The sequence below is a fragment of the Drosophila serrata genome, unplaced genomic scaffold, assembly GCF_035046125.1.
Source record: "Drosophila serrata isolate PLE 108 unplaced genomic scaffold, ASM3504612v1 contig_249, whole genome shotgun sequence".
In the NCBI taxonomy this organism is placed as follows: Eukaryota; Metazoa; Arthropoda; class Insecta; order Diptera; family Drosophilidae; genus Drosophila; species Drosophila serrata.
In genome coordinates, this window is record NW_028257147.1 from 280,527 (window position 1) to 293,885 (window position 13,359).

The window sequence follows — 13,359 nt, forward strand, 5'->3', positions numbered from 1 at the left end:
TGGTGTATAAATTGAACGAAACTTTCTTTCCCCTGAAGAAATGTTGGAAAAGAGATGGAAAAGTGTACAGAAAACCAAACGGAACGTGGCAAATGTGTTAATATATTCACGGGTGGAGGCCTCATCATCAGCGTCGTCAACGTTTTGTTTTTAGCCGTATAATTTATGCGCGTTTTAATTTCATTTGGTGCCTAACAAGTGCCACGCCCACCTCAGAAGCTCTTGGGAGAGGAGGTGCTACCAGAAAAAGGGGGAGGAGGGATTGGGGAGCCCAAGAAATATGTTATTTTGACACCTTCAAGGTTGCGCCCATTCTCAGACAACTTGAACTTCCGACAATTGGCTCTCCTCGGGTCGAAGGGCTAAAGGGAACCTTGTTAGGGAATTAACCGAATGGTAGGAATAATCAACCTGAATTTGGGAAATCAGGGAATATAAGAGATAGGAGTACTCTTATTTATAGATAATTAATTAATAAATATAAAGCGAAAGTATATAGTAAATTATAATAAATAGAATGAAGTGAGCTAAGAGATTTTAAGGCTTGTTTTGAAAAACTTTGAATTTATATTGGTTATCAAACCTGAAGTTCTAATTTATACTTATACTAATTGAATTCTAAATAATATGTTATATTTTTATATATTTATGAAGCATATTGAAGCATTTAGTTAAGTTATATATTTCTTTTTATAGATTTATTTCTGTGAACCTAAAGATTATATATCAACGAATTTGTTATAAAGCCTCTCTTCAGTCGTAATAGAGTATTTCCCTTTTCGTTTCTCCTGTCAAATATCACCTCAATTTGTTATCCTTAACACCAAATCCTTTTTGCATATTGTTTTGTTATTCTTGCACTCCCCTCAACCCCCCCAGCTTAACCATTATTCTGTCACTCCCCCTTGTTTTGTCACGAACGCATTTCAAAATTCACAATTCAAAACGTGTTAATTAGCAGGCGGCGAAAGGCCAAAGGAGGGACGGTTTTTGAAGGGGAAGTTCCTTCTCCGCAAATGTGTTAATGACTGGCCCCAGCCACGCCCCCACCTCCGCCTTCTACTCCTGGGTGACTTTAATTTCCGCGAGCCGCCTTCTTGAGTTTTGGATGTCAATAAAATTAGCATTTCCTTTTTGTTTTTGTTTCTCTGTGTGTGTGTTGTGTATTTTGTTGTCGCACAAATTAAACTGTTTCGAGGGCGTGGCCACATTACGCAACTAAATATTCATGCGAATGAAATTCCGCAGACCTTTTTCCACAATTTTCCTCTATATTGACGCCTTGAGCGGCAAAAGGAAAACTCTTTTTTCCCTCCCCCTGGGGAGCAGTCATAACTATCAAATTACCCAAGGTTATGTGTTATGTGTTTTCAGCGCGAAAACCATAAAACCACCAAAAATTCAAGGGGTTACATTTTAAATATTTTATAGTAATTAAAATGCGAAATTTCTCCCCAAGCGATATGGCTTGAAATTTAGTGGCAGATGTTCGCTGGAATAATAATAAATATACAATTTTAAATAAGGAAAATCCCCCCTTATATTTCTCTTGGAAATATATACAGTTTTCTTGAGCAATTTTCCAGATGCAAATCAATGTTTTTCTTGAAAATTTATGCCCATCTGTAACCTTTATCAAGCCTATTTAACCTCCCACAAAAAGTTCCTTATATTTAGCCTCTTAACCCCCTTTTTAAACCCCCACAACTGGTGCTGCCTTATCCACATTTTCCACAGTTGCATGGTGAAAATGCAGAAGAAAAAAGGACAAGAGATAACTCCCTAACGAACATGCCTTTTGTTCCCTTCAGCTGATTTACAGCCACAAGTTTTGCTCTTCAACCCTTAACCCCCCCGCCAGTTGTTGGGCAGTTAACATTTGCTGGATGCGCTCCTTAACACTTTGTTGCCGTTAATTATGCAACAGCCTTCGTCTGTTTGCAGTTTCCTTTGCATTTTCCCCCGCCACCCCAGGCTTTCCCTGCTCCGTCTTGCCATGTGCAGGCTCTCTGGCTCTGGAAACTAAATGGAAACTGTCAAATGAACCGCAATTGTAATTGTGTTCGCCGAGTTTACTCCTCACGGGTTTTGTGTTTTGGCCTAAAAACTGTCGGGCCCAAAACGAAATGATGTGTGCATGGTGAAAAACTTTCACCTGTTAATGGCATTGTGCACACGAGATGGAGACGACAAGTGCAACAAACTGCCAGCCACCAAAATCCCCGGAAAAATCCTTAGCCAAATCCCCAAGCCAAGGCAAGGCAAGCCAAGCCGAAACTGCTCTTTGTCGTGCTGCTGCTGCTGCGTTTTGTTTTTGGTCCAAAAGTTTCTCGGAAAAATTGTTGAACAACTAAAACTTTAATTAAAAGTGGAAAATGTATTATTAAAACCAGAAATAAAGAGAGGAGACAAATGGATCAGTCAACAGGATGGTAGCAGTCGAAGTAGATGATACTCTAAGGTGGCACAAGTAGAAAAATAAATTAAATACCTTATGGTTTGTAAAAGAAAAAGAAATGATTTGTATGTAATGTAGGCAGTTAAATATTAAATTTTAAAAATTTTCTTACATTTAGACAGAGAAATAACAGATAGAAATTAAGAAAATAACTCAATTATTCCTCAGGCTTTCGGTAGTCGTTTAGGGTATTATAATTTCAGTAAGAAGCTTATAAAAATGTAAAGGAGTCATTTCCGATCCTAAAAATTATATATATTATTGATCAGCATCGACAGCCAAATCAGTCTAGCTACCTCAGGAAAAAAATAAAATGTTCGAAATTTTTTCAAAATTTTATGAAGAATTAATTGTTAAAATTGTCAAAAAATTTTAATTATTTTAAATTTTAAAATCGGTATGCAGATTTATTAATCTAATAAACACTAACATAGGCAAGCTTTCCAAATTGAAATGAATGCATTTTGGGCTTAGTTATGAGTTTTTTAAACTTTGGTTTGTCGAAAAAACTGTGATATAAAAATATCGATAAATATCGATTCAGAAAAAGGAATGTTTTAAGCTTACTTATGATCGTGTTCCGACTTGATCCTATAATTTAATTGGAAACTATAAGGGTATATAAAAGTCGTCTTTCCGAATGTAGTTGATTGAAATTAAAATATAATAAATTGTATAATAAATATATTAAAAAATTTTTTCCATTTTATTTTCAAAGTAAACTTCAGGGATATAGCAATAATATGTGACCTTCTTAAAATATTTACCGCATGTCCATTCGATTTTATTAAAGCCAGTTTTACTTATTAAATAAAAACCTTTTCCAATTTATTGATAAACTTTTCCCACTTACATTTCCCTCTCCAAAACAAATAACAAAAACACTCCCAAGTGACATAAGTGAGGGCATCAACTGTGGGCACCCACTTTTTCGGCAAAAGGAGATCCATGGCAGGCAATGCAGCGACATACGAGAAAGGCGATTGCAATGTGCATTTATTCAACTGTAAATCAATAAATTTTAATTAAAATTGCAGCCATACGCAGTGACCCAACGACCCAATCAGCCGGGCCAATTGTCCTTTTTCTCTGTCTCTCCCTGTGTGTGTGTGTGTGTGTGACTGTCCCTCGCCGAAATAAATGAAACATCAAAATGCCGGCACATGGGCAGCAGCTGTGGCTTTTAACTAAAAATTGTCCGTGGATGGGAAGCTCATAATTCGAATTTCCGTTGCCGCTAAGCATCGCTCAGCATATAATTCGACATTTGGACAAGGTCGCCTCATAGTTTTCCGCTCCCCCCTGGAAACTCTACTCCCCACCCTTCCTCAATCCCTTGATAATTTCGTTATGCATTTCGATTTTGGCAATTGCCATTTGTGATTTGCAAACTGCTATTTTCGATTTGTATTTTGGCGAATTGCGAATTGTGATTCCGTATGTGTGTTTGTGTTTGTCGTTTCGGTTGTTTCGCGGAACAATATTACGCATACGACATGTTGGCCATGACAACGAGGGGGAAAAGAGATTGATTCTCTCCCCCAATAGCGTTGAAACAGTCATCATCAATGATGCATATTTCCTTTGCCACATTTTTGAGTTAAATCTGCGTCAAATGAAACTTTATTACACGAAATGGGGCATTAGAAAACGGGGAATTAGTGGAGTTCAAGAGGGTTTGAAATGTGGTATTAAGTTTCTTCAAAAAAGGATAACAACTTCTAATTATTTGAAGCTATTTTTAAAAGAATACAAGTCATAAACAAGAGCTTCTCTGATTGATATTTAATAAAAACCCTTGCAAAGTATGATTATCCTGCAATAAGTCAATTTTCCAAACTTTTCCTTATAAAATAAAAGCTGAATAAAAAACCAATACTCCTAAGAACACAAACTATATTATATAACAAAAAATTGCACTAAAATTCATATAATTCTAATGAAAAACATTTTAAAATCGCTCCAAAAATGCTTCAAAAATAATATAAAATTTCCTCCCTCACATTTTCCTTGTCCTTCTCTTATTTATGCATAATTTATCCTCATATTATTGAGCTAATGAAGTGAGCGTGCATTTCATTTCTGATTTCAGATTATTACAAATTTATGCATAAATGCGCCATCCAGCTTTCCGCTGGTTTCCCTGAATCCAGTCTCGTCCTACGATTTCCCACTTTATCATAAATCTTGCCACGAATAGCGCTATAACATATATATATATACATATATACAATCACACACATCCTTGTAAGGGCAACAAATCAACCAAAATGCGAGGAGGTTGCTTGAGGTGTTTCGATTGTGATTTGAGTGACGATTGAGAATGTTGGCCGGGAGCTGAAATGGGTCTTTGATTTGCGGCAACTTCAGTTTGCAAACGTTAGAGTGGAAATTGTAGAGTTATGAGGAGTTAGCTAAAAGTACTTGTAGATAAGTGGTTTCTTGAAGGCTTTAGTTATGACGTTGTAGAGGAATTATGGGGAATAATATGGGATTTGAAATTAAAAAGCTAATAAAACTATGAATACTATTTAAAATAATGAGTAGGTTTAATGTGTTAAAGTTATTTTCTAGGCTAACATGACTTATTATTAAGAAAATCCCATTAATCCCATTAAATGTTAATGTTATTGTTATAAAGTATGTATTTTTATTTACTTTAAAGAATTTAAACAGAAATTTAAGGCATATTTTTATATTTGATTTAAAGTTATATCTTAAAGAAAAATTAAATAATAATAATGTAGCATATTCTTGGTTTTCACTATCGAAAAACTCATCATTTAATATAAAAAACTTTTCAAATAAAGGACTTCACATAGCCCAAACTTACTTCAAGCTCCCATCTCGCCTGTGGAAATCCGTTAGAAAATGCATAGCTGCTCATAACCAGGCAAACTTTTCCCCCTACAACACACACATATGCACACTCACATGTGAATTTGTGTGACGAATTGTAATACAAATGAGCCCAAACACTGGCAAAAGCCAAGTAACCTTACCTCGAAGGATCCTAGAACAGGTGCGGGGAGGTTGGGTGGCCATTTCCCATGGTTTTCCCTGTTTCCCGGCACGTCGTTTAGTGCAACAACTTAATTTGCATATCAGCGCGGCCAAATTGCACGCGGCATGCAATGATTGGCGAGGGGGGAAAATGGGGGGAGCGGTGGGGAAAATGTTAAAATGGGAAAATTGTTTTGCAGGCTGCGGAAAACTCATGCGCATGCAAAGGCGAACACACTTCATCAATTTGCCAATAAACTTGTGAGTACTTGGCGCAATAGTTGCCAACATTTCAATCAGGCCAAACACTCGTCTAGGGTTTTGATTTTTCCCACTGCCATTTTTCCGGGCTTTTCCACACCATACCACCCATCCACCCACACACTTGTGCGAACTTTTTGAGTCAGCGCAAAAATTTTATGCACATGGCATAAAATCGAAATCAAAGTTGTTGCTGATTTGGCGCAAAATTAACAGGCAAAGCAGGCGCACTCTTAGCTGTCAGCTTTCGCTCTATGTCTCCGCCCCCTCGATTCACTTGGCAAAGGACCTTCGTCCTTCGTCCTTTTCCTTCCTACTTTTGAGGGCAATTAAAGCGAGGAACCACTGGTCTCTCTTGAGGAGAACTCGCCGCGTCGCGCGTCTTGTCTCAAATTAAATTTGCATTTCAAATTCCGTTTTTGTTGACATCCGGCAGTTCCTTGGCGGGGATTTCGACAACGTAGCTTTGCAAAATCAAAGCATTTAGTTTAGACAAATCCAAAGGTCCAACGACAACCAACACATAAACCAACGAAGCTGGTGGGAAAAATATCTTGGGTTTGGGAAAAAGAAAAAGCCTGGAACTCGAATGAGCAGGTGCCTGCCTGCATATAAATCAAAATAATTTCGTTTTTGGGGTGCTGTAATTTCACAAGGGGAGTGCCAAGGGTAACACTGTGATAAAAACTAGTATGTTTTGCAAAAGATTAATTATATAAAAATATTTTCTGTTTAATAATCTTAAAGGTATAAAATATATATACCAAGAACTTGGTTTTAAACAAGTTCTTTATATTTAAAATATCGATAAAATTTCCGATTCATTCCTATAATTCGATAAACAACTTTAAGAGTATATTCTTCGACTTCCCGGAGAATGATTTAATTTTTAAGTTTACATTATAATTTCTATACTTAAAATTACTATACATTCAATACAATATTTCCGTTATGTATCGATGTATAACTTCGTTTTTTTCCTTTCGATATACATCCGATAGATCACGAGCTTACAATTACATTAGTATTTTCTACTATTTCACTTTTCTTAATATTTTCCAATTTTCCTTAAAGTGTATGAAAATGGTTTGGGAAAAGTCCTGGAAAACAGTGGCTTGAGAGGGGCGAAATCATGAAAAGGACAAATGAAGTGAAATTTAAATGATTGCATACTCGGAGGCGTTTGTTGAACCACTTATTTTCACCTAATTGCACACTCGAGTGGACAGACGATGCTTTTTCCACTTCAGTAAACTGCCAGGGAGTTGGTCACTCCACTCCCTGCCACTCCTAATCCCAATCTCAATCCCAATTTCAGTCCTCAAGTCCCTGTTACGCAACAAAGTTAGAAAATATTTGGCAAACATTTCGTGTCCAACATTTTATCCTTCCTTCCTTCCTTGAACCAATATTGGGGTGCGTGTGCCGACAGCATTTGTGTAATTTGTGAGCATTTGTTGTGTGTTTGTGACAATAAGCGAAAAGCAATTATAAAGCGGCAGAAGAAAGTGAAAGCCGGAAATTGCCCAGAGAAAGAGAGAGGATAAGAGTGTCAAAGGACCAAAGAAAAGGAACGTGTGTGTGTCTTGGGGGACACACTCTCATGTAGGGACACTTTTCCAAAAGGAGAAGGAGTAAGGACTACGAACCGCAGGCTGGCAGCTCATTAAAGGCACAAGTTTTTACTCCCTTCATCGTCTTTCGTCTTATACTTTTGTTTCTCTTGGTTTAATTTTTCCTGCGACAAACGAACAGAAACAAATTTCATGCAAATGGAAATGGAAAATGCAAATTAACAAGTTCCCTTAATGGGACTTGTGGGCGCTGCAGCACTCCTTTCAGTGACTGTAAAACTGCGAAAAACAGTCCTGAAAATTCAACCAGCTTTCAATTAAAAGTTATCAACGGATCTATGAAATCAGAGTGGTTTCTTAGGTGCGGGGATTTTAAATATTTTACTTGAAAAAATGTTTAAACTTATATTAAAGAAAGGCATGTACAAGTTCCAAAAATGGATACACATATTTCTTAGATTTTGATTATTTTACTTTTACAACTCTATCACTCAAAACCACTCACAACCGATCCTTTGGAAAAATGTTCTAGGAAAATGTTCATGGCGCCGCCAAAAACACTTGCCAAATATGGTTACTTCCAGGACATGTTTGGTGCAAAAAGCTATGATTTCTTTTACGGGTAAACCATTTCTGCATCAACCACTCCACTCGATTTTCCACTTGCGAATTTTCCAACCCCCCACCCCCACCCACCAACTCTTGTTACGCGTTCTCAGCCGCGCTCCATGTCATGACATGAGCAGGAAATGCGTTTTCTGACGCCGCCTCTAAAGATGGCTGAAAGAGAGGAACCGGAAATGGGGGGTACGCCAGGGTTACACTAAGAAAAATATTGCATACCCTGAAAATAACTATCCTTGTAATACCCTTGCAGAAAATTATAATATTAGTCGGCAGAGAATAGATTTCTCCCTCTCCCTTTTGCTCTGCCTCTAACTATGTGCCCCTCCCTCTCTCGCTTTCTCTTACTCTCTATGTTTCTCGATATGTCCATCCCTCTCTGTGCATCTCTGGCGCTAGTTCTCTAGCTCACTCTGTTTGTCCATAGCGATCGCTCGCTCTTTCACTCTCGCTCTCACTTTCTCTGTTCTCTCACCTCGGGGACTATAAATAGAGGCGCAGCTGCCGCTCTGGCTTCAGTACGTGCGCGGCCTCCCACCTGTTAGGATCGATGGTGATAGTAGTGATAGTGATTATGATAGTGATTATGATAGTGATTATGATAGTGATTATGATAGTGATTATGATAGTGATTATGATAGTGATTATGATAGTGATTATGATAGTGATTATGATACTGATTATGATAGTGATTATGATAGTGTTTATGATAGTGATTATCACCTCATCAAATCACTTTGATGATGCATTTATTTATTTATTTAACTATGCATTTATAATTAAATTTATTCTCTTATATTCATGGACCACTAACTTAATTTTATTTGAAAGTGATACAGCAATTTGTACTATGGATATCTACAAACCTCTAATTAAAGTTAATATCCTAACTTAATAAAAAATTCTTCACTAATATTGATTTCTGACATTACTACTCACATATATTACCCATTGCAGGGTATTATAATTTCATTCAGAAGCTTGAAACGCAGTGAAGGAATCGTTTCCGACCCTTTAAATCATATATATTCTTGATCAGCATCAAAAACTGAATGCAGATTTGTTTTCCCTATAAAAAGTAGCACAGAAAAATAAACCGAATAGAAATTAATGCATTTTTGGGTTAGTTATGATATTTGAAAAATATTGTTTTATCCAAAAAAATAGCATTATAATAATATCGATTTAATATAGCTAGTCTTTACATATCACATATATATACATATATGTACATATTTTTTTTAGCTCCAAAGTAATAAAAGATTCATTATATCGTTCTTTTTAAATGGAAAGTCTAAATCCTTTCTTACGTTACATGTTCTATATATAACATTGATCTTAATTCAATACAAAACCTTTCAATTGGATTGAATATCTTAAATATATATATATAATTATTAAAATTTCTTTAAATTTTCTTCAAGTGTCTTTGCTGAGGGTGCTAGAATTTTCGAATAGCTGCTGTTCTTGGTTTCTCGACTAGGTTTACGGTTACGGTTTTTTGGCTATGCCGTGTGCCCGGTTCCGTTTCTTGTGCACCAAGCGAAGCGCCATAAATATTTAAATTGTGGAACCACAGGCCGCCCCCCTTTTCAAGTTGCTTTTTTAGACCCCTTTCCCTGTACAACCATGTCTGGCTTGTCGCTTGCCAGCTTATTTTTTGACAGTTATCGATTCACCGATGACTGCTTCAGTTGCATATCCTGATTCTGTTTCTGATTTCGATGTCGTTTTTGACTTGAGCCAGAAAGACGGTTTTATCTTGCCGAGACTCGCGTTCATTTCATGGCCTAAAATATGCATTAAAGGAAGTCGGGTTGAAGGGGAAAAATACTTGGTGAAAAGAGATTATAAATCTTCATTTAGGTGTGTGTATTTGTGCAGGTAAAAGTGACATAAAACATACAATGAAATCCGAAAGTGCAATGACCATACTATTAATTCCTTAAACTGCCCAAAATTCGATCTCAAATTTGTGAATATTTAAATTTCCAACACCTTTTATCCTTCTTGTTTTGAAGTGCAAGTCAAAGGGTAAAAATGCTTCTCAAGTCAATTAACCAGGACTAAAAAAGCCTGCAGTCCTGTTAAGACACTGTCTACATTGATGGCTGAAATCAAAAATGTTGCATTTGTTTGCTCAGGTGATTGAGATTGAGATGGACTAAAGATTCCCATCGGAAATATAATGTTTTTTCTGGCCAATATTAAATATATTTGCCAACGTCACTTCTCCTTGGGGGCAAATCGTGTCTGCTGAACTTTGCTTAATACAGGTGCAAATGTTTGCAAAATATTTACAAAATCATTGAAAATATGTGAACAATTATTCAGGAATTTTTCAGGGCGATATTTGAGAAAATTAACTCCTAAGACAAAGTCTGCAACGAATTGTTTATGTTGATTAAAGCTTGAGAGTTTTAAGGAATTTAAAGCAGACGAAAATATTTACATTTCGGTTTATTCGATGTTTTTGTTGAAAAAATCAAAACAAAAAGGGAATAAAGGATTTTAAATTGAATATATTTCGGAGGAATTGGGAAAAGATTATGCAGAGTAAACTAAATTTAAGTAAGTTATTAAAAAGAAGAAACACTGTTCAGTATTTTCTCGTAACTGATAAATTTGTTATTGGTATATTTTAAAGATTAAATTACTTTCAAAGTTTATAATTATTATTGCCAAATACAAAGTTTCACAATTTTACTCAAGCAAATGAAAACTTCCCCTAAAAATTATGAATCATTCTTAAAATGCCTTGGCTTAAAAAATCATTCAGAAGCTTTTCTACAGAAAAAAGCTTTTTCCAACAAAAAACCAATACTAAATTTACGTTTCGGCTATCGATATCACTTATCGATATTTCCTCGCGTTTAATCCCCCCAAAAACACACACTGCGTATGAGTAATTTAACAGAGCTTTTAGATTTTTATGACTGCCGATATTAGGTTGTTTTATTACTTAGTCAGTCCCATGAGCAATAAGTTCAGTTACCAGCAATAAGTCGAACCATTTGGACGTCTATAGATTTCTTAGCTACTCTTTTAAATTAAATAAAAAGTTAAGCAACAATGCCACCGCCGCATGATCATTGTGGTGGCCCGCCGCATCGCCGTGGACCAGTGATCAAGGTCCAAATTGCACCACCATGGCCCCGACGCCATCATCGTCCGCCACCTCAGGTTGTGGTGGTTCAACAGCCACCGCCGCCACCACCACCGGTCATGGTGGTGCAACAGGCGCCGCCACCGCCATACTATCAGCAACCACCTCCCCCACCACCCGGTGGCAGTCACTACCACAATCCGCAATATTGAGGAGGAACTACCTAAAACTATTCCCGATTTAGAGGAGGAATTAGTTCTGAAAGCTGCCATATTGAAGTGGAACTACAATAAAATTGAATTTATTATAAAAATAGAATAAGAAAAAAGTTCATTTCAAATATTAAATGAAAATTTAACAATAAATACAGTCAAAAAGCATTTCAAAACGGTATAAATAATTGCTATCTTTCGTAAACCAAAAATTAAATGTGCTTTCTTTTTATTTAGAAACCAAAGATAGCTTATAAATATTATAATTTATTTATGTTATACTTATTATTCAAAAATGATTATTTTTACTTTAACCGCTAAGATTCTATTATGTTTTATAAATATTTAATGTTTATATGGACTAAATGGAACCTTATTTCATATCTATCAGTTATAAATAAATCCTTTGAAAGCAATTTAATCTTCAAAATATAAGTCATACATAAATAGCAAATTGAAATTTTCAACTAAACAGAAAAAATGAAATACTGAACAGTGTTCGTCAAAAATTTGCAAACTGTATTCAAAGAAGCTGCCTTTGTATTCTATATTAACTATTTTATCTCCATCGTTTATTATCGCAACACCTGTTGTATTTATTTTCCTTGTTGTCTAGATGAAATTCTCTCATTTCTCTGCCAAAAACCTATTTCTATTTCTATTTCGTGCCTATCTGACCTGATAAGAGCCACTCAAGCTCCCCGATAAGCTCGGGATCAGATAGTTTGGGGGTAAACAATGGAGGTAGGAAATATAGCGAAACCCGATCAATACAATTCACTTGTGAATGCACAACTGTCCCTCGGAAAGTGTTATCAGATGATGACTAAGAGCCTTCGTTATCGCTGGAATAATTCCCATAAACCCTGATTGATGGAGCCCCGTGTACTTCCAGTGCGGTTAGAGTGAAGCGTGTTGAGTTTTCGGGGTTCCAGTGTTCAACGCGTTGCTGGCTACCGAGGTTGGTTGGGTTCTTTTTGGACTGTCAGTCTGTGAATCCACTATGCGGTACTATGAAGATCCATGTGGCTATCCTGCTCGCCATCACCATGGTCGTCCAAATATCGAGATTGATGTGGTTCCCGCTTGGGGTGGCGCATACTATCCGCCGCCGCCTCCTCCGCCTCGGCCCACCGAGATTGTCTACGTAACGCCAGCGGCCACATATGTTCCGGGTGGTGCTCAGGTCCAGGTGATGCCTCAGCCCTATGGCGGTGTTCAGGTGGCCACCACCAATGGATACTATCCACAGCAGCAGCAGCAGGTCTATCAGGACTATCAGTATCAGTATCAGCAGGCTTACACTAACCCACCGTATCCTCAGTGGTGATTGGAAGGATGATCGAACTATGAAGATATCAACAGACTAACTTAAGAACTCAACTTTAATCGCAACTATAATGTTTCAAGTTCAATGAGATATATATTATAACAACAATAAAGTGTAGAGTATTCCAATAAAAGTGGTGTATTCCAATAAATCTGTGTGTAATTCTATATAAAATGGTGACTAGCAATAGCGAGGAACATAAATATCAAAAGATGTTTAAATATAATTAAAAAACAAAACTGTACTGGTGTTTTAAAAAATGTCAATAAATGTATGCTTCAATAATTCAACAAAGAATTATTACAATTATATTATTGATCAAAAGTATTCTGATAATTGTATATTTCTCCTTTCAATTCATGAACTCAATTAAAAATACAAGAGTATTCCAAGTTCAACAACAAATAAATTGTCTATCGGTTATACTCTATCGATAAACAATGTCAAAACAATAACAAAATAATTCTGCTTTAATCTTAAGTTCATGGAATGACAAAAAAATGGTGCAATAGATAGTAAGTTGCCATGATAACAAAGACAACGTATTGTTTATATACAGACATACCGTAAGGAGTTATAAATAACAGCCAAGAAAGATAGAGAAGTAGAATTATTATCTCAGAATTATAGCATTGTAGAATTATTATCTCAGAAGCTGGGAAATCTTGATCATTATTAAAATTAAATCCATAAAAGGGACATTTTTGTAGAATTTTGAGAAAACTGGAATAGTAATAGTATCATTATTTTTGAAATGCATGCGAGACAAGATTAAATTAAAAAGGGGATTG

General features: G+C 36.2%; 3 protein-coding genes across 3 annotated transcripts in view; 2 read left to right on the forward strand and 1 right to left on the reverse strand.

Annotated features, from left to right (window-relative positions):
• Window positions 1-13,359, reverse strand: part of fred (friend of echinoid) — a 401,947-nt gene that overhangs the window by 125,514 nt on the left and 263,074 nt on the right. The gene's annotated exons all lie outside the window — the stretch shown is intronic.
• LOC110180490 (uncharacterized) lies at window positions 10,889-11,403 on the forward strand. The gene has a single exon (XM_020948172.2). It carries the CDS (start codon window positions 10,993-10,995, stop codon window positions 11,236-11,238), a length of 246 nt encoding a protein of 81 aa, XP_020803831.1. The 5' UTR covers window positions 10,889-10,992; the 3' UTR covers window positions 11,239-11,403.
• Window positions 11,566-12,719, forward strand: LOC110180488 (uncharacterized). Its single transcript, XM_020948171.2, has one exon. It carries the CDS (start codon window positions 12,242-12,244, stop codon window positions 12,566-12,568), a length of 327 nt encoding a protein of 108 aa, XP_020803830.2. The 5' UTR covers window positions 11,566-12,241; the 3' UTR covers window positions 12,569-12,719.

Bases quoted from the DNA above. Each gene is read 5' to 3' on its own strand.
- LOC110180488 (XM_020948171.2), top strand. From the start codon at position 12,242: ATGCGGTACTATGAAGATCCATGTGGCTATCCTGCTCGCCATCACCAT.
- LOC110180490 (XM_020948172.2), top strand. From the start codon at position 10,993: ATGCCACCGCCGCATGATCATTGTGGTGGCCCGCCGCATCGCCGTGGA.